The sequence below is a fragment of the Thunnus maccoyii genome, chromosome 8 (assembly GCF_910596095.1).
Source record: "Thunnus maccoyii chromosome 8, fThuMac1.1, whole genome shotgun sequence".
Classification (NCBI taxonomy): domain Eukaryota; kingdom Metazoa; phylum Chordata; class Actinopteri; order Scombriformes; family Scombridae; genus Thunnus; species Thunnus maccoyii.
The window spans coordinates 27828705-27850486 of record NC_056540.1 but is presented as its reverse complement, the minus strand read 5'-3'; the positions used below and the strand labels follow the sequence as shown (position 1 = coordinate 27850486).

General features: G+C 40.7%; 1 protein-coding gene across 10 annotated transcripts in view; it reads left to right on the top strand.

The window, feature by feature from the left end:
• LOC121901312 (LIM and calponin homology domains-containing protein 1-like) overlaps window positions 1–21782 on the top strand; it is a 105593-nt gene that overhangs the window by 30421 nt on the left and 53390 nt on the right. For all 10 annotated transcript variants that reach the window (XM_042418018.1, XM_042418019.1, XM_042418021.1 and 7 more), the window contains exons 2-4: window positions 8954–9024; window positions 13463–13532; window positions 21501–21607. In XM_042418018.1, coding sequence (XP_042273952.1) covers window positions 8954–9024; window positions 13463–13532; window positions 21501–21607 — 248 coding nt within the window. The remainder of the gene's footprint in view (window positions 1–8953; window positions 9025–13462; window positions 13533–21500; window positions 21608–21782) is intronic.

Sequence of the window (21782 nt, the reverse complement as noted above, 5' to 3'; positions counted from 1 at the left end):
TATAAAGGTCTATGATGTCATGTTGATGTTAGAGAATACATAAAGCCACATATGGACCATACTTCCAGGTGGTCTCCAGATTTACAACGTGAACCCAGCAGACGGACATTCATTCAGAGCTCGTCAGTTCCTTTTGACAGACAGCGGGCCGGTCTCCAGAGATGAAGGTGTGACATTGAAAACAGCTCCACGGACCGGTGCATCTGACAGACCACTAGTCCCCCGGGTGCTGTTATTGACGCTTCTGATTTAGCATGTGACTGACCACAAATTTGAATTATTTACAATACTTGGGTCATTACAGTGTGCTGACTTTGCTTCTTTAAGTTTAAATATTTATTTGGACCATTTTGTGTCTTCAAGAAGAAAATGTCTCATTGGTTGGGTTAAACTTTTATCAGTATCTAAATCTGAATACTGTATGCTATAAATACAAAAATAAAGAGAAATATAGAGTAGCTCACTGTCATAATGAAGTGCCCTTCGGCCTTTATGATGAATGAATACACTATTAGTAACTCCCTGTCAGTGTCAGCTATAACTACAATTTCACATATAAATGTAATGTGATTTCTGCATAGATGAAAACAGTGTGTCTTGCTGAGTAGGAGCAAATACATGACTAATCAGGGGTTGTGTAAGGTTTCCCACGCCAGATGACTCTCAGGATCCGCCGTGTGCCTGAGAACATTTGTGCTTCTCTGACTAAAAATGAAAGAAGCAACAGAAAACGTTCATGTTTTAAATAAAGCAAATGACGAATCGAGCAGCAGAAACCCTCCTCGCATTCTTCAGTGTGTTTATAGGATAAACCGCAGTGTATTGTAAGATGCTGTAAAACTCGTGTCCAGTGAAAAAAACGCTGACAATCTCGCAATCTGGTAGTTCACACTTAAAATTAAAACATTGTAAGATCGCAAAGTCCCTTTTGCTTCTGTTTAACCGATGTGGCTCGGAGTGATTATTCTCCGGTCTTGAACAACACATGTCTTTCTTTCCCTTTTTTATTGTGCTCTCCATGACTACAAATAAACATCATTCATTGTTGCTGCCTACAACGTGTGGTTGGCACATGTGAATGGTAAACTTGTGGTAATCCAGTACAAAGGTCTTGTATTAAACTCTGTGTCCCACGCATTATTCTTCACACGTTTCACTTCTGTCAGAAGATTATGCAATAGTTTTGTAGCTTAATGTTCTTTGAGTTAGTGTTAGGACCTTTCCTCTGACAGGTCATTATTCTTGTTACTTCAGGGTGGTCGCACAAGATGGTTGCCATTACAAGTTTTAGTGTATTAAATATGGCCATCTATCACAACAGATTGAGCACAAATAGCCTGCTGTCATCAAATCAGCCCTAAAAATATTCCCCTCAGAAGCCACGGTCCGACTCTGGGATTACTCTGTTGCGGTCCAGTGCTGATTCCACAGTATAATACCATGCCAATTATGTTCTATTAACTGTCATTACCTGTGATGATCCGTGTTTCATAACAGTCTTTTGTTCATTGTCTCCGGCCCGGGCAGCGAATCCGCTGTGGTTCCAGTTAGGCTCAATTGATTTAAAACTTCGGCTGCTTCCTCAGAACAGTCTGTCTCAACTCCCGCCAAAAAGAAAAAACTGGTGCGTCTGCAGTCGGCCTCCTGTAAACACATGCTGACATCAAATATTTGCACTGATGTGTTTTGTAGGCGCGTGGGTGAATGAGTGAATGCTTTTCATATGTGTGGCCTCAACGGGGGGTCCATGAATCTTTTTGTGTTTGTGTCAGTTGATAAAATACGACCAGTTAGAGTTGACTTGCATGTGGCACTTGACTGTGCGAATGCGCTTGTCTGATCATTCCTCTGGCTCCCTACTACAGTATGTGCTCGACTGTATCTGCTGGCGTCAGTGTCTCTAGATCAGTCTGACATGGTGAATGGTTGGATCTGCAACTGATTGTGGGTGATTTAGCGGTGATGGTGATCTGCCATGCAGGCTTTAGAAGCATGATCCAATATTAGTCCAAATTTTATAAAAACCTCCGCCAACTCAGTGAAACCTCAGGATGCATGCTAAAATTAAGCAACGTGGAAAAATATACAAACTATTCTGTTTTCCAGGCTCACATTGGTCCCAGATGCCTGAAGCACCTCAGTCTGCTTTCTGGAAGGGAGAGTTTATATCATGATGATACTTTATTACCTTTTAATGTAACAAACTGTGTAATATTGCATGTTATCATGACGATCATTAAACATTCCTGACCAAAAACAGCAACAATTTTTAAGTTGTGTTATTTATTAAGAGTTAACCACTCAAACTCAGCTAATCTGCTTTATCAGGATTGTGTGGGTGTGGTTTAATTGCCATCAGTTATTGATTCAAAAGATGCCAATTTCTTCTTCAAGTATGCAGTATCACCTTTTTTTTCCCAATTGAGCCCTGCTGTTTTTAAAACTGAGAAGAAGACAAAACATAAGTATAGAAATGTCTCATTTCAAATAACCAAAAATGTTCTTACATCGGCCAAAAATGTAGTTCATGTAGGAACCCATTTCTCACAGAAGTTGATTGAGAAATTAAGTTGTCAGGACTTATTAAGGTTGAAATGGACTTTTTTTTTTTGCTCACATTTTATTGTACATTATAAAACATAAGAAACTGACTTGTTTAAATATTCTCCCCCTCCAATTCCCAGCTCTCCCCTTTTCCCTCCCTCAGGCTATCCTCCAACATGCCAGCACACTGAGCACAGAGCAAACAGTCCATATAGACACAATAGAGGATCCCCGTGGTGGTGGCAGCTAGTGAAAAGGTCCGGATGATTGATCGTAGGCAGATACCACTACTGACCTTTGGCTGAACTTGTTGAAGCTCCATGAGTTGAGGGCACCCCCAGCCAGAGGGCCCCCCCCCCCCCCTCATATGAAGAGTCAGATGTTACCAATTTTAATGCTGTTGTTTGTCTTCGGACATTTTTTTTTTTCATCAAATCCTACTTCTCAGAAAGTCAGAAGCAAGATTTTTATCTGTTTTATGATGATAAAAACTTGGCAGGTGACTCGCTGCTTCTGTGCCAGAGCAGTGTTTTGCCTGGTCATGAAACTGTTTAGATTTAGATTCTGCAGCACTGAACGAATTTAGTGGTTTTATTGTTCGGTCTCTTGCTTGAAGAGACACACATCTGCACAAATCATGCATCAGCAGTATTGTTTGTTTCTATTCCCCTGGCTCAAGTCATCAATTTTGTATCACTGAATGGCACAGGTTGCGCACTGTTGTTTTTGTACCGTTAATCAGAACCAAAAGCATTTACAGATTAAGCTTTCTTGCCAAATTGAATTAACGAGATTATTGGCCGACAGCCAGAAGACGTGTTTACATGTGTTCTTGAACTTGGACGCATAGTGTTGGGATTCTTTCAGGATTATGCAACACACTTAAGAAAACATCCTGTAAAGAAGAATGCTTATGACTACAAAGCAGGCGTGTAACTATAAAGCAGGCGTGCGGGTTGGGAGCACATGTCTCTCTGTTTATATTCGCTAGCCCTTGAGTTAACAGCTGTCAACTCTTTCACACACTTTGCCTCAGGGCCTTGAAGTAAAGTAGTGCTTTTCCCCCAAGTCACAGAAACACGCCTGACTCTAAACCTTGAATTATTGGTCGTTAATTTGGGATAGGTAGCCGTCCAGTGCAGGGCTTCTAAGATTAGTGCTGCGATGCAATGGATCTGTTTTCATTGGATGTCCCTCAAGGTGGAAGGATTGCAGTAAGCTAGTTCAGACAGGGAGAGGTAAAAGCACTGATACAGTCATGGATTTGATTGCTGTTTGAAGGAATGCTCTTTATTTGGATGATGTGTTGGCTGAATATGCGGTATAGATTTTTCAGCTGTATCCTGTTCTAAAAATGGTATTTTTCTTTGCAATATTATTTCAGTAAATTGTCTTTGAGCTGTGATCCTCTGCCAGATAATATTTGACTTTATTGGAGTCTCTTTTCATCACATCGATGTTTTATCTTAGAACATAAAAGCTACGTCTCCTGAGAGTTTCCAACGGAGAACTTCATAGGCTTGTCTATTTTATAATTCACCAAAGTAAAAAGTAGATTCACACACTACTGCTCCCTCGGGGAAACGCTATTTGGCTAAAGCCAAGTTTGCTTCTGCAAAGTTCATTCATGCATTTTCCAAACTAACAGAGACTTCCTTTCTTTGTGGATACCAAAGTGATAATGATGGCCGCTTTGGACATCAATCCATGAGAATGACTTTGGTCTGGACATGAAGTGTTTCCAAGAAGAAAAAAAAAAGGCCAGCATCGTTTGATTGTTTGTGAAACAATGTGAGCGACATTCCACTGGAAACAACAAAGGCGACACATTCCTCTTTTTAATTGAGTCCCCATATGACCCTGCGGTGGTTTGAAAACGCTGTTTGGACCCAGAAGATTCCAGCATCTTTAACATGCATTTTTTTCCAATGAGGTGTTTGTTTTACTCAATATGCTCAGTATACACTAGATTACTGTAGTGCACTTAAATGTATACATTTTATTTGATGACACTTTTTTATTTCCACTAGAGGTATTTCATTCACTATATCAAGTGAGATTGTGTTTATCCAAGCAGAACATTTGCTTTTGAGATCAACAAATGGTAATTCTTATTCTGGATGATAGAATTTATTGTATTTTATTCTAGTTTGGCCAGTGCATGTGTGTGTGTTACCCTTCCACATAACATTTGTTAAAGGTAAAGTCAGCAATTCTAATCCAATACACCTTTTGTCAAATTCAGCAAATATTTCCTCACGGTCCGCTAGCTGGTGTCCGGTGCTCATACACATCAGTGGCTCTGTAAATGGACATGTAAACACAGTGGCTCGGAGCAACACTACTCCGGCCATTCAGCAACAGGGGGCATTCGTGCTCGCGCGCAGGACAGAGGGAAGTCATCAGAGCAGCTGTCTGTGATGACATGACAGTCTTTCGTCTCCAGCACTCGTTGAATGGTGGGGAGGGCTGGCGAACTGGAGAGAGAGAGAAAGGCCGTGGCCAATTCACACAGGAAGTGTTTTCTCACGGAACAGATACGCTTCCATTTTATTAAATGTATCAATCCACACTGAATCCCAGACAGTCTCACAGAGACCTCCCGTTTTTTTACGCTCCAAGTCTGTTTCTGTTGAGTTTAGTGAAGCATGATCTGAGCAGGCAGCTGTTTAAATCACACACATATCCCACTGTATCTGTGTTTTCAACTTATTAACCATATCAGTGAATCAATAAATACAAACACTGTCAATTTCTTCCTGTGGAGCCGACATGCAAACTATTTTGGTTCAGTATATTTCTGCTATCAGTCAGCCTGGTGAAGGCAGTTTGGCCGGCCGCTGTCCTCTCAGCTCCCCGAGAGCTGCAGCTGACAGACGGCTGCGGCTGCGGACACAGACGTTGAACGCAGGCCGAGTGAGAAGCAGGAAGGCTGCAGAGAGGCGGAGAGTGTGGATTGACTGTTGTGTTCACATGAGACAATTTTTGCTCGTGATGTGTGACAGGAACAGAAGTGACTCTACAGCTGACGCATCGCTCTGAATTCCACCATATTTCTCTTTCAGCCGTTGCCTTGGCAATGCCTGTTCATGAATTTTCGGGGGCGGATCTTCTGAAGGAGCATGAAGAGAGGGGTGTATTTGTTTGGGTGTTTAGTTCAAATATCAACAGTCTTTCTTCAGAATGATTGACTTTGCCTTAAATAGAGAAACCCATGTTAATTTTCATGCACCCAAATGTGTGTTGCCTCTAACTTAAGTGTTCCCTCTGACCAGACGGGAGTTTCATGTGCTCTTCAGCTCAGGGACAACACTTATGGGAGCAACAGATGTACATGAGTCAAGATCCTTAGCAGCTCTGCAGTCACTGCCAAACAGAGCAGCATGATAATGAGAAAAACGAATCCCTGCCATTTTCTACAGCTCAGACCTTGTCATGGCCAGAAGAGAAATATGTAATTTATGTTAATATGCATGAACCCCAAAGGACAGAATATTAATTGACCTAACCCTTAAGACACTGGTTTCCACCAAATTTGTTTGGGCCCACTAGAGACCCAAGAAATGAATTTTGGGATTTATTGGATGTGGGGAAAAGTTATTAGGTATAGAGTGTAGTAGTATAGAGTATGAGAAGTTTCTGTGTTTTTCCAGTTGGCACCTTATACAATACCCACCTGTAGGAAAATTATAAGCCTCACTTGTTGGCGGAGCTGTAATCTCTCCTTGTAAAGGTGGTGTGACACTTTAATCTCTCCATGCACTCACACTCATTGACAAGGTTGGCGAGGCGCTGACCTAGTTGTTAGAGAGACTGTAGTGTAACTGTAGCACGCAGGTTCCATCCCATCATGTTTCCCCTCACTGTTTTTTTTCTGTCTGTGAACAAGACATCAAAACCTGACCATATTTGCTGTATTGTGAGGCGTATAACCGAAACATGTCAAAGCAGTTAAAGGTCATCCCAGCGAGCACAGCATTAAGTCATCTGACACATTTATTGAGGAGCTCCTAAATCAAGGTCATCTGCTCAGTTGCAGTTTTTTTTTAAGCTGCAGATATAAAAGTATCCAGGCCACTGGATCTTCACTGAGATCAGGCATGAAACTCTTATGAACAAAACCAGGGAACGCTGTTCATTTATAACGACGACCTGAGAATGTTTTCCCTCATGTACAAGACTACAGAAAGGTATTTTGTAATGTCATTCTCAGATATGTAAAATACAGAAATGAGTCTACTGTCACACAAAATATTGGACTATTTGCATCACAAACATTTCTCTGTGTCAGATGTGGACACAGAATTAATCTCATTGACTAAGTTAAACCTCAGCGGCAGAGCCAAGTAACATTAGACCGAAGCCTGGTGGAAAAGGCAAGAAGTAAGTGGGGAGGAAGATAATTACCATGAATCCTGCTGCTCTTGCTTATAATTGAGAAAATGCAGTCTAGCTGCATTAGGCTGTGTGTGTGTGTGAGCTAGTCTGTCTAATCTTCTTGTCTAAGCCTATAAATGTTTATGTATAGTTTGACATTTCTTCAATATCATGCCAAGAGTTAGATAAGGAGATCTAGATGTCCATTCGATATGAAGCTTGAACTAGAAACTGGTTAGCTTAGCTTAGCATAAAGACTGAAAACAGGGGGAAACAGCTAGCCTGACTCTGTTCAGAGGTAGCAAAAACTGCCCACCACAACCTCTAATGCTCACTAATTAACACATTAAATCTAACGTCTGTTACAAAAATTACACTTTGTGGTTCTACAGAGGTTTAGTGGGTGTAAAAGTTTAGGAAGTCATTGCACCTGGCCATGAAATAGTCTAGCACATAACTCTTGTGCTACAAATTCTTTTTGTCTTTTACACTACAAGATATAACATGTTAATTAGTGAGCTTTATAGGTGCTGGTGGATGGATTTTGACAGATGTCGAGCTATTCCTTTAAAATGTAGTTAGCTAGCCTGCTGGGCTGTCCTGACCTTCAGAGGTCATGAATACATTGTCAGGAATAGATGAAAAAAATGCAGTCAATACAGAGAGGCCGCTCAGCTAGCTCTGCCAATTTATGTTTAATTCAATAATATTATGTCTTCCTCCAGAGGAAGTCCATTAACTGTAATCATAGAATGTGGGTTTCGTGGACCATATGTTTGTGCTGTGAGGCAGATCTTTAGGCCTCACACTCAGACCTCACTCATCACTTCCGCGCTGTCAACGCCAGACACACAAAGCCCCGCTCACAAGTGCTGCCGCAGTAGGGAATAGTGGCAGCGAATAGCTAAATGTCAACATACTGAGAAAATCTGTGCCACTTTCTTTTCTCTGTTTGTCTCTCTTAATCTGCCTCTCCGTCTGTCTAACTCCAAACACCAAACACGACACCTCACGGCCCTCCCAGAAGCAGAAACGAGACTTACTGTTGGTCTAGTTGCTGACATACAGCAGTCCATTTCTTTTGTAACAGGTCCAGGCTCCCCGACAAGCCAAGAAGCTGACAGTAATACACAGCCGGCCCAGACACTCTACATTTCCTCACTTTTTTTTTTTTCTGCAGCTGTGCAAATACATGTGAAGAAACTCTCAGGAAATTTAATTTTGTAATTGTTTTGGCTTCCAGACCCAGCAGTCCAAAGGGGTCCCCTCTTTTATTATGGCCAAATGTCTGCCAGTATTTGTGAGAATCTAAGTAGGCTTGGTACTGAGAGTCTTGCAACAGCTGATATGTTGGAGTGGTGGGCACGTCTTTCACTCATGCTGTTTATTTTTGCACTTGAGATGTCATGTTAAGTCTCATAAATAAAGGTGAAAGGTCAAAACTTCTGCCGAATGTCAATCCGTGACATAAACTTTCACCTGCACCTGAACCTTATACATTTTTGGAGCGCGTACAAGTTTTCTGCCCCAGGGTTTTGTGCGCTGAAATGTCTCACAACACAAAAAGAAGCATTTGTATGTGTTGCAATATTTGTTCAAGAATAACATGCATGCATGACAATGTACTGTAGTCATGCAAATACATGCAAACAGGCGGCTTCTCCTCCTCAGAGGGTCTGAACAACTATTACCCAATAAATCCCCTGTCACAACTCATTAGCTTGCCAGAGCCATTCGGGCAGGATGATTGGGGCTTATGTCAAGCTTGTTAGCGTTTAGCACTGTTAACCAGAGAGGGACTTGATATACGGCCGGCAGCTCTTTGTACAACTCTCCATACCATTCTCAGGATTTACTGTGAAGGAAGGACGTGAAAGGAGTGTGAATAAAGGTCGTGCTTGTTTCTTGTTTCCAAGTGGAGTTTGTGTGTCTAGACTTTACATTCATAGACTGACGTTTTTGTTTTTTTTTTGCTCTGAAGGCCTCTTGTTGTCATGATTTGTCTAACTCACTTGTTTTGTTCCCTCTGTAGGCTGTGACAGGAAGATGCTTTGGTGACAAAGATTTCAGAGGAGGTTTGGAGAACGGGATACTGCTATGCGAGTAAGTTCTGAATATATATCATTTCTATGTTATTGTAGTGATTGTAAAATAGCTATTAATTTGATTTAATTTTATTTGAGGCATTGCGTTCATGTTGTTTTAGGCAGTGACTTTAGGCGGTCTTTTATTAATTAAATAGCAAAGGTCCATTTAAACACACACAGATTACAGACTCTGCCTTCATCAGTGTGTGTTTGTTTCAGGATCATCGTGTCCCGACAGTTTATGAGAAGCGAGAAGCAATCATGTCTACAATAATGACATATAATTCAGTGTTTATAGGATAAACATCAGCAGCCGCACAGGGTTTTGTTTGAGCGCACTTTGTAGCAGCACTATGGCCCAGTGATCAGAGAGACCGAGGTCCTGTTAAATTGTTCTCCAGGGGCGACGCTCGTCCGCCCACTCGTAATGAGTCGAGGTGGTGAAACGAGACTAGAAACACACAGACACTTGCGCTCACTGTCTTCCACATTCTTCTGTGCCAAGTTCAGTTACACAAGCCCAGTGTTAACAATATCTTTATTGTGAATACAGACATCAGAACCCTTTTAAAAGTGTCCCCACTGGGTTTGAAATTTCTGGAATATCATGGAAAAATCTAGAGGTTTTACTCCAGGCTATGAAAATTGGGAGATTATGTGTTAATCACACACTTTGAAAGCAGTATTAACAAACATTATGTCAGGGAAGTGATTCTACTTAGGGTTAGGGTTAGGCTAGTGTTGAAACAAGAGAAAATGAAAATGAATCGCCAATAACTGATAAATGAATCATTTAAGTTATGTGTTAAACATAAATGCTTCTAGGTGTCAAACTTCTCCAGTGTGAAGATTTGCTACTTTTCTCCATTTTATATCATTATAAATTAAATATCTTTTGAGCTGTAGGTTGATTTAATAGGTTAAGGTTGAATTAATATAATGTAGGGCTGGATGATATGGCCAAAAATGTTATCATGATGTGTTTTTATATGTATTTAATAATAATAATGCTGAATTTACAGTTTTAAGAGTATTCTCTTCAGGACTGAACCCTGAAGAAACCAGAAAATTAATTATGGTTTATAATATACAATTATTTATTATCAGAATGAATAGGTGACAAACATTTAAACACTGAATAATAAAATAGAATAATAAATATGTAAACAACTGCTGTCATTCCCATCACAGCAGATGTCTTGTTTCAAAGGCCTCTCGAACATTTTAGAGGTAGCATGCTAAACGTTGATTAAAGAACATAAAATAAAAGTATGATTACGCTGCTGTAAATTCTTTGAATACTGCACATTCTTGGCAACTTCACTACAAGTTTCTTAATGCAAGTAGCTGACCTCGTTAGCTAAACTTGAGGTACATTTTGCATAGGCTGTCTGTTGATGGTGCGAGCTAGCAGATTAGCATGTTAGCCACAGGCTTGTTAGCCCGGCGTTATCATTGATCCTTTCCCGCGCCTCAGCCGCGTCCTCAGCCACGCAACGCTGGTGTTTGGTCAGGAAGTCGCCAGCCTTCCAAACAGATGATAGCCCCCCCCCCCATGTCATGTTACCTTTTTTGTCAACCGTTTCCTACTTTGGAGGATAAACGAGTTCACTTTCACCGTCGCTCCATTATTTTCCTCTTTTCAGAGGACATCCATTTTCTTCACCTGTAGCCATGGGCCAGTAGCTCAAACAATGCTTTATGGTAGGAAATGGGCGTGATGTGCCAGCCAAAAACTGCAGACTGATTGGCTGTTGTCGTGTTTATTTCTGCTGTGTGATAGGCTGCTAGATCTACCCATATCAAGTAAAAAATGTCCAAAGTTTTTCATCGTTATCGATATCGTATCATTTAGCAGATCCTCTCTTCTAGAGATCCACAGATTGTTAATGAGTAACTGATCTGTTTCCTGATCCGTTCCGAATGTTTAGGCAGCGCTGGGCGGTATGACCAAAAAATTGTATCACAGTATTTTTTAAGATTTATTTATTTATTTATTTTCATGACCGGGCCTTTATAAAGGTATATAGTGGCTTATTCTACTGTCAGGAGTACGTAGAGTTTACATGTTCCTGAGTCTGAATGAGTTTAAACACAGAAACTAGCCGCCTGTAGCTGGATTATGGCTAACTGCATAGCGATCAATATCTGGGGCAGTTTGCCGGCTAACGAAACCACCCACAAATTCATCCATGCACGTCAGTGCCTCATGTATGAGGCTGACTTTCACTGCGGTTAGACTGTAAGGAAACTAAAAAAACTAAGTGCAATGATGGATTATTCCGTGGACTACTATATATACGATCATAAGTCATATCACTTTGAACGGCCAAGTGTATTTATTTGAGCAGGAGTACACAGACCAGAGATAAAACAACTGGAAGAAGAAAAATGAAGAATGGAGGCAGAAGGGCAACGGGACAGTCAGGAAAGTCAACGTACAGTTACGGTTACCTCAGAGAAACCGCTGGTGTTCCTGCAGTCACTGCTCTCCCGAAGAGTGAAGAGGAAAACGTTCTCTGCAGTGGGACCTGTTGCTGCCAGACACGGAAAATCTAGAAGTGTCCATGGATTAGAGTTATCCCAGCTGTGTAACTACTACAAATGGATTTACAGTGTTTATCAACATTGTCGCCCTGGAGATTGTTTCATCTCCACAAAATCAACTATTAAGAAAAGAGCGAGGCCGGCTGGAACAAATGTTCAGCTCCTCACAGTAAGAAAAATGCGATTACGACACATTACTGTCTGAGCAATTACAATATGCAAGTCCATCATCCAGCAGCTGCAAGCTGTTCAGCGTGTATCTGGTCATTTTATCCTTGCAATTTTATTTCATCTGTTAAGTTACTACTTCTCTAGCGTGAACAGACACTAAGTTATCAGCCTCACACATAAACAAACTGATGTGCAAACTGCCCTGGATGTAGCCTAGTTCCCTATGCGGTTAGCCACAAGGCTGCTACAAGTGGCTAGTTCCTGTGTTTACCTTCATTCAGCCTCACAAACAAACTTTTGAAGCGACTCGTGTAAAAATCATGTTTATTTCTGAAGCAGTAGGAGGCTGACGGAGGTTGCCCCGATAACCATCATTATACGCGAGGCCTCATTCACCCCACTCCTAATCTGGATCTCCGGAATCTCAATTACGGAGCTACCTGGCTAGCTAGCTAGCTGCGCCCAGTATACCGTTCGGCCCAGCACTACATTTAGGTTACTCGTGTGATTTAATCATCTACCTTACGTCATCCTGTCTTAACGCCACACAAGCATTTAGTCAAGTAATGCACTTAAATCGTGTCTAAACAGCAGAGGAGAGAGCAGACTGGACTTCCTGTGTGATGCTTGTTTTGAATCTCACTCAATTCCACAAGCTAAACACACTCTAACCTCCTCCACATTTCCTTATCTCCACTTGTCCTCATATATTTATTTTATCTCGAACTGTGTGTTTTGAGTTTATTAAAGCTTGATATCAGATTTTTTCCCCCCGAAACCTTTCGGTAAATCCAAGTCACTTGACCATCTGATACTAATCAATCATACGTGGAGAAACTAATTATAGAAAAGGTGAGGACATAGTGGAAAACCCACTTTTTTGTAATTTGGAAAAAAAAAGAGCACTGCAACATTATTCTCCTTCTAGGTGTTTTTTTTTTTTAAAGAGTGGGAACACTGTCTTCACTGTTGCTATTGCTCACTTTCTCCACCAACACAAATTTTTATGGAGCACTGAGAACACCTCTCCTGGGGTCATTGAAAGTTATTCTGGGAAACACACACCAGGAAATCTCTAACTTAAGTAAAAGTGGATGAGGCAGGCTGAGGAAAATTACAGCACTTCATCACAAAATAACTGCTGGAATGCCATGAACATCACAGGGCCGCTGATATCTAATACCGCAAAAGTATCCAAGGGTGGGTTTTTTCCCTCACAGGGCTGAATCTCATTACAGCGCTTCCTCTGATGAAAACGCACACAAAAGACAAAACTGGAGACAGAGAGAGGGGAAGAGCATGAGAGGCGGGAACTCTGAAACTGCCTGTTCATGACTGCAGTTGCAAGAATATACTGTTTCTAAAAAAAATGTGTTCACCTCTGTGTATGATAGGAGAGAGATGACAACAGTAACATACCTCTTCACATGTGTTTTTTATATGAAATGTACTGGAAATAGATAACAGCTCCCAGTGGGTGAAAGCAGCACTGATTCTCAACTCTGATTTAGAATCTGTCGTTATTAAACTTCCAGACGCCACTGTGGGACACTCAAAAATGTTTCTTTCTCCCTTTTTTTTTGTTCCCCCTCTTTTCTCTAAAGAGACACAAATACAGTTTCACACACTTCATCTGTCTCGCCTGCAAGTTATTTCACTCTGCTTGTGATGCATTTCAATTCAGTTTGTGTTGTAACTTGATTTTTTTCTTTTTTGCTCCGACTGTCTATTGTCAGGTTGCTGAGCTCAATTAAACCCGGCCTGGTGAAGAAAATCAACAGACTTCCAACACCTATAGCTGGACTGGTGAGTCTTTAGATTATCCTTTTCTTCTCCATGCTATCTCCTCCTTATCACATTCCTTTATGTCTGCATGCTTTGTCTCTTCCTCCCCTCTCTTTTATATCAATGTCTGGATCCCTCTCCAGGGATACTTTTGATTTCTACTCTGATTTAGTGCTGTCTAACCTTAAAAACTTGCTGTAATCTGTTGTCACTTCCCTTGAATAAAGTGCCAGAACTGCATATGTGTCTGCAGGGTGGCACAGCGGTATCATAGTCATCATCACATGCTTTGTAACTTAAGATTATGGCTCTGATACCTGTGCAGCTTTCCAAAGCAGAAAGGTAGCCTTTTATAAAGTATAACACCATATATACTCACCGGCCACAGAAAGGTGATACTTCTACTATGTGTTTATTATTGAGGTCGTAGTGGGTGGTGGTGGTGTACTGGGGTGCATTATATTGAATGGTGTTCCCCTTTTGTCCACTCCATTAACATGCATGAGAAGGGCAAAGTATTAGGAGTGCTTTTCAGTATAATGCACGCTAGCATACCACCATCACCCACTACGACCTCAATAATAAACATAAAGTAGAAATATCACCTTTCTGACAATGTCAACAACCAGCCTCAGGTAACCAGCCAGAAGCAGACAGGCAGGGGTGCTGCAGCGGCCTGCAGCAAGAAAGCTGGACCAGAATCAACTTTTGGAGAAACACAACCCATAACAGCCGGTGATCAGACTGATTATTGTAGTTTTAAAAAATTTCCATATGTTGTCATGTATGAAAAGGCCCAAAGTGAACACTGTAAGCAGACTACTTGATTACTAGAAGCGAATAATTCTTTCTGTCCCAAACTTTCTGATCCATAAAAGCAGTTGATCACAGTAACCGTGATCACTATAAGCGGTTTCCAAATTGCAGTTACCTTTTTTCCTTTGCCAGTGTGGTGTAGGAATGTTGGATACTATTGAACATAAGTTTCACCCAAGGCAACGATTGGAGACATACACTGACAATCATGTGACATGCAGATTTACATTTAAAGCTAGCAGGTACTGAGGGTTTGATTACAGATAAATGCAGGTGTACAAGCTCAGTTTCAGTCCCCACAGCCAAGGTGTCCATCAGCATCCGTGTGTGACACTGAGGCCTTTAATGGCTGACTTGTTGTACATAGTCAGTTTGGTTTGGAGTGAGCTAGATTGTCTGTTGACTGTGAAATATTTTGGGTCATAGCATCAGCTTAAAATATCTTCAGGACCTTATTGCAGGGCTCAACATCCCTTAATATCTTCTCATTATTTTTTTGTTTGTTTGTTTGTCTGTTTGTTTTTTGACTAAGCAGAATTAGTTTGATCCATTATTATTTTTTCATCTGAGCAGAGCGAAATCACTTTCCGGTCCCAAAAGCTGAACTGAACATTGTGCATTGTTGTCTGCGGTTTTATTTAAGAATCTTAAGTTCTGGCTCTGAATGAGAGCCTGTGAATTTCAGTGGACCTGAACACTGATACATTTCACTAAAGTACAGTGTAATACAGTGGAGCCCTTTCATGGCGACCTAAGACCTTGATCTGGATGAAGTGGCCTTTCAGGACCAGGACTGACATGTAAACAGAGGCTAACGGAAAGTTGATAGCATTGGAGCTCATGCTTAACGTTCTTCCATCTTTCTTTCCTTCCTGACTCACGCTCTACTGAACTCACCACTGTCAATAAAGGCTCTTCATGTTAGAATTTAATTTTATATCTTGATAATCTCGTTGAGAGAACAGGACACACTAAGCTCCAGTGCGAGCTTACATTACAAAAGTAAAGATCAAGAAAAAAAAAAACAATGACTTTAGCATAGATTTGTAGAGTAGGAGGAGCCGCTTTAAACTATATACTCAGTAGTATTTAATAGGACTCCCAGATAGTGTAACGATCCTATAGGTTCATGTTATGATCAGCCAGTTCCAATTTTTCCAACTTTGTTTCTGAGAAATAACATTTTGTACATGATTTTGACGGATGGCTAAGAATACGACTATACCCATGAGCCTCGGCAGCCGCTGCTATGGAGAAGAAACCAGTCACAGGTGCGATTCAGAGCAGTAATGAATTCAAAACGCTTTGTCATTGAAGTTGTTAACAAAATATTCTAAGATCGATGCCGAATTCATTCAAAAGTGACAGAAATTAAAACTGAACTGATTTACATTGTAAAATCATTTTTCTCAACATGGTCATCTTTATCTTCCAGCTGCCGTTAGAGGCACACATGCTTGGCGATTGGCTGTTTATTGCCAACATGCACCTTGGGAGTCCTAGTAAACTTCTACCCCTAAATTTTTATATACAGCCTTGTACTTTTTTTTTAAAGACATGTTTTTAGGTATTTTTTGTCTTTTAGTAGAGAAGCAGACAGGAAACAAGGGGAGAGAGAGAGGCGTATGACATGCAACAAGGGTCCCGAGCTGGAGTCCAACCATGTTATGTGACATGTGCTGTAACCATTCAGCTACCAGGGAGCTTTGTACCTTTGACTGTTTGTCAAAGAACCAGATATTTTCTAACACAGCTGTTCATGTTTTGTACTGATGATTTATCAGTGAGAGTTTTATGCCGATCCAAGCTGTAGAAGTGCTCAAACAGTGAGTCACATAACGTGGTCTATAGGAAAACTTCATGTAGTTTTTACTTCTGGAACCACCTGAAATAGCTCCTCTCACTTCACAACTCGATTTCAAATTGTACATTTTGTTGTGCAAAATAGGTGTTTATCATCATGACATATTGAATGCTTGCTCTGACGCTCTAAAAAGTCACTATTCAGGTTTTTTCATGGTTTGGAAGCAAAGATTTCTCACCTCACCTTGTGAAATTGTAGCATCATCATTTACACCAACCTGAGGCCACATCAGTGTGATTAAAGTTGCTTCATTTCCTCAGTCACGCTGATAGAAGTTAAAGTAGGATTGCTTTCATCAAATTTTGGACGAATCCTTATGGTCAGTAATGACAGACAGACAATTGAGCTTGAAAACGTGGTGATGGTGTAAACGAGGGGTGCAGGTGATACGACTGATGATTTGGTGCAGTGTTTAGAGACAAAAAATGTAAAGGGAGCTGGGTATCATTTGGATCACAGCATGACAGAACAGAGGAGGAAGTTTGGGTTGGGCTGAAATGGCTTTTCTTATCTCATGGCGTTACTAATGGCTGCCAATGAGCCTTCTCTGGCTTTTTACAAGTGTCGGCTCATTACACAGCTACATTCCTCACCATACAATGACTGCTATAATAACAATGATTATCCTGATTCAGTACTCCGTCTTGGTAATGCTTCAGCTATGAATGGATGAACATAAATTCAGTTTGCTTTATTAACTTTCTTTTTTTTTTCCTGTACGATCCGACAGATTTTTGGACTATTTTCAGTGAAATCCATCAGTTTCCATGAATATAATATTACTCCGTTGCCTAATGGACTCTAATCAGTGCATCTGCACTGGTTGACGGCCTTGTCTTTTTTGGTTGTTTGTTTGTTGTAAAGGCTTTTAAAGGGCTGTCATAAAACCATTAGAACACAGTGCTTCTTTCCTGCCCGGGAACATTACACTAAAAAACTAATGACCTTACAAGTTGTTTAATGGAGTGTTTAGTTCTAGTTTTCTTAAAATAAATCAAAACTTTACCATAATCGAAGGAGGAAATTATATATGAATTATCCCTCTACACTTTAGAATTTCACTCAATATTTATATCAACAGCAGGTGGACACCATGCTATCTCAAACATCGGTGATTGATGCATGTAACAGCAATGTTATAAAACTAACTAATTGGCCCAAAGGGGACATACAGTAACAGGACAAAAAAACATGGCATGTCCATTACTAATTTGCCCAAAGGACCAAATGAAGACAACATGTTTACAATAGAAATTTGATTTGATCTAGATTAACATATAAAAGGTTATAAAAAGACACCTGTTTGTTTTTCCTGTTGTTGTTCTTCCTGTCTAAACAATGTCCCCCGTTATATTTAAGTATCATAACTCTGCCTCTTAGCTTCTCGCGGCTTTGTGGGGATTTTTTTTTTCCTTCCCCTTGGCTGTGATTGGGAGAGGTGAGAAACATATAAACAAGGGGTCTGCTGTTATCTGGCCCATCATAATAAAACACGGGCTACTCCCCCTTCCTCTTCCTGTTTGGGGGCTAATGGGAAAATGGGTCTCTGAGGAGTTGTGGCTGTTTTACCTCAGTGCTTTGGCAGCTCGGCCTGTGTGGTTCAGTGTTTGTCTGAACAGGTTGGTTGTTGCGCGCTCTGTTTCCAGCAGTCTCCGGGTCGGCTGGCATGTTCACGTTTTACAGTGTGTAAATAGACAAGCTCTGCGAGTTCAATGGTAGTAATTCACATGCTCAGAAAGGTGTTTTCCAGACATCAAGTATAAAGCAAGGGGGCAACAGGCATTTATGTTACTTTTCAGTGATGCATATGTAAACAAACAAAGCTTCGGGCTGTTATGTAAATCCCCTGTAATTCCAGTTTTGGGTTGTTTCAGTTTTTGTTTTCATTTGAGGGATCGTATGCTTCATTAGTATCACGAGATAATTTAACTGCCAAGTTAAGGAGCTACATCTGGAGACATGATAAGCAAAATAAAATGTATATTAATGTAAATAATATTTTTGTTCTATATATTTTATTCTCACAGTCGCCTGCTTCGGAAAAATGGAATTGATTCTTATCTAAAGAAGATCAATAAAAAATAAAAAGAAATAAAAGCTAACATGAATGTGTATTATAGCCTGACCCGATACTGGATTTTTGAGGCTGATATTGATATTTGAGAGTTTTAAATAATCTCAGAACAATATGTCGACTGATAGTCATTTTTCACATAACAGCATAATCAAACATTAAGGATCCCTTGAATTTTTTCTCTTAAAAATTGTGACTACGATGTATATTGAGCATAACATTAAACTTATGAGTTTTCTCTGGTCGAAAAACTATGTATGCATGGGCAACACTCTTGCTAAAGTACCACTGACATCTCTTTGGCATCTCCGCTCTGCAGTTTCTTGTTACTTATCAGACGACACACACACACAGATATCTGCAATTAGCTAATATCTGCCAGTTTATTGGTCTAACTGTAGTGTGCAATCATGGAGATGCATGTTAACACAAATATTATTTGTCTTCCGTTTTTCAGAGCAACGCATACAGCACACGGGTTCGTTTAATTTGAGGCACAGTGCAGCTTGGTTGAGTTCTCATCTTCACATCGTTCCTGTTTTATTTATTAGTTGTATCCTTGGCAGGAGAAAAACAAATGAGAAACATATATCTTGTTGAAAGCCAAGTGTCTTGTTTCCTCACGGTGACCAGCTTTGCTTTGGATTCTGTCAAGGTCCAAAAATTAGGGTCTGAACATCGATCCTCCTCCCTTAGGAGCCTTGGTGGTCTTATCATGGTAGTCAGGTATCAATCACAATGAGTGTTGTGTTAAAAGGAATCTAACACTCACATCCACATACTGTCCATATTCACAAAGCTATATATTTGGTTTTTTTTGTTTTTTTAAAACTTTTTTCTACTTTTATTTCCTTTTTTTACCAACCATTTACTACTGAACAAATATTAAGCTTTGGTTGTTAATGCCGTTATACTGTATGGCTCTCGGTGATTGTTATTTACACACATTGTGCTGTAATTCATTATTTAATTTTATCATTTGTTTCACCACAATACTGGTATTTCCACAGCGGGAATGACTTCCGCCCAAATTTATTATGACTTCACTTTTTTTTTTACCAGAGTTGACAGAGGTTTTGTGTCGGAGTCGACGTTCTACTTCCCAGTCCTTGTACAAACACATTCAGCTGTCAATCACTTCTTTGCGGTAGATTCCCAGTTTCCTGTGGCAGTGACCTTCAAATCACCACAAAGTTATGCTCACTTCTTTACACACACACACACACACAGTTACTGGAAAATAGAGGAAAATGTTGATGTATACTCTTTAGATGTATGGTGTCATTAGTGGTTGCTTATCATACAGCTGCCAGTACCTACAGTTGAAGATTGTCTGATAACCTTTACTATATGTTTGCAGGGAGGGTTAACTGAGCAACACACATCAAAAACTGAGAGCCGTCCAACTCATCCTCTGTCCTCCACTGTTAGCCAGCAGCTCTGATTATCGCAAGTACAGATTAAACAAGCTTGCCAAAAGACATAATCATGAAGCATGTTCAGTGTTTTACTTCGCCCTTTCCAGATTTTTCCCGTTCTTTAGGATTTTCCAGGCAGAAATGTTGTTCAACAAGTGTCCAAGTTTTTGCACAAGTGGGGGGATAAGTGCATATCAAGCGGTCCATGAGCAAAATTAAGTTATAATTCACCATTCTTACCACAAAATCCCATTCAACGGATATTTGGGTTCTAGTTGGATCTGTTTACTTGGATTCTTGACACAAAAAAGTTTGGGAGTCCAAGTTACAGGCTGTCCTCACCCTAAGGGAGTCCCCTCATTGTTCCAAATCATAGCTCACATCTGAGTTCTGGGAAATGCTCTTTAAGAAAGTCTACGCTGATATTGAGTGCAACTTGACTGAAAGCCATTTATTTTGAGGCCAAACATGACCTTTATCGGTAGTGTGTGTGTGTGTGTGTGTGTGTATGTGTGTGTGAGACCTAGTTAATCTCAATGTAGGTGTGTTCTCCCTGGAGTAAAACTGTCAAAGAAGTAAGTGTATGTATGTGTGTGTGTGTGTGTGTGTGTGTGTGTATGGCTGGGTGGGGTTGCGTCACCAGTGATGGCGCTGTCCCAAAAACACAGGAAGCCGTAGGGTGGGTTTGGAGTGGGTGTTTTGCTACAAATAAAAAAAAAAAAAGATTGTGAGAACAAGTGTTTCCAAGTTTGTGTGTGTGTGTGTGTTTACTTGTTTGTATCCATGCATATATTCTTGCACCAGCTACATGTGTACATCTAAATAAGGCTTATAGTTTTGTGTGTTCATACTCTAGAAACAATGTATATTTGAACCAGCACTTGTGTGTGTGGAGATGTGTGGATGTGGATGTAAGCACATTGTATTTCTGTTTTGGTATGTGAGAGAGATAGAGTGCTTGGGACATTGAGGGTGGAGAGGAAATGGTGACACCCTGAGATAGAGAGAGAGAGAGAGAGAGAGGGAGAGGGAAGGGCTTTGGCTGTGGCCCTCTGAACGATAGAAAGACAGAAACAAAGGGAGAGAGAACCTGGGAACAGGAGAGGAGAGTTCGGCTCAGGTTGCATCCAACAAAGACTTTTTTCAGAGAGCGGAGGGGAGAGAAGGGAGAGAAGACTTGAGAAGATGGGGAAAGAGAGTGAAGTGTAGAGAAGAAGAGAAGGAAGTCATGTTTGAGGAGAAGCAGGTGAAGGAAGACATAAAGAGGACACAGGGGACCCTTGAAGGAGGTAAAAAGTGAAGAGTTGGAGTAAGCTGAGAGAGGAGACGTAAGAAAGCCGAACACAAAACCCTGGTGGTGTCACGTTTCTGTCAAGCAGGTATCCTGATTTTCATGTTGTGCAGAAACTGTATTTGTGTGTGTGTGTGTGTGTGTGTGTGTGTGTGTGTGTGTGTGTGTGTGTGTTTGCATGTTTGTATACAGGACGGAGAAAGAAGAACTAACTCTCCTAAAATCAGTAAAATGAATTGCTCAAACTTTTGTCATGTGTTTTCATACTTCTGCATCTCTATATCCATGTCTAATGGTGTGTAACATACTTAACAAGCCAGACTTTTACTTTCTCCTCTTGGTTTGGCAGCGGTGTGTTTTCTGCAGTAATTATATGATGTAAATTAAATCAGATCGGCAGAGAGAGTCATAGTGTCATGGGTACGTGTGATTTAAAGCCCTGCGCCTGACCTGACCTCCCTTTGACTTCTGTCTCTGCCAACAGCATATTTATCCTGATGAAACATTGTTTTTGTGTTGTGTGCAGGACAACTTGAGTGTGTTTCTGCGTGGCTGTGAGGAATTGGGACTGAAGGGCTCCCAGCTGTTTGACCCTGGAGACCTGCAGGACACGTCGACACGCCCCACCGCCAAGTAAGACTCAAAGCTTCAGTGTTACCTTACTGCTTAATGCGTGCATGTGTGCATGTGTGCATGTGTGTGTGTGTCTTTCAGTTTTGTTCCAAAGCACAGAATCTTCCATTTCAACAAGTTCGGGCCAAACTTGTTAGGAAAGACTCCGTATGTAACGTAGTAACCACTGTAGTAA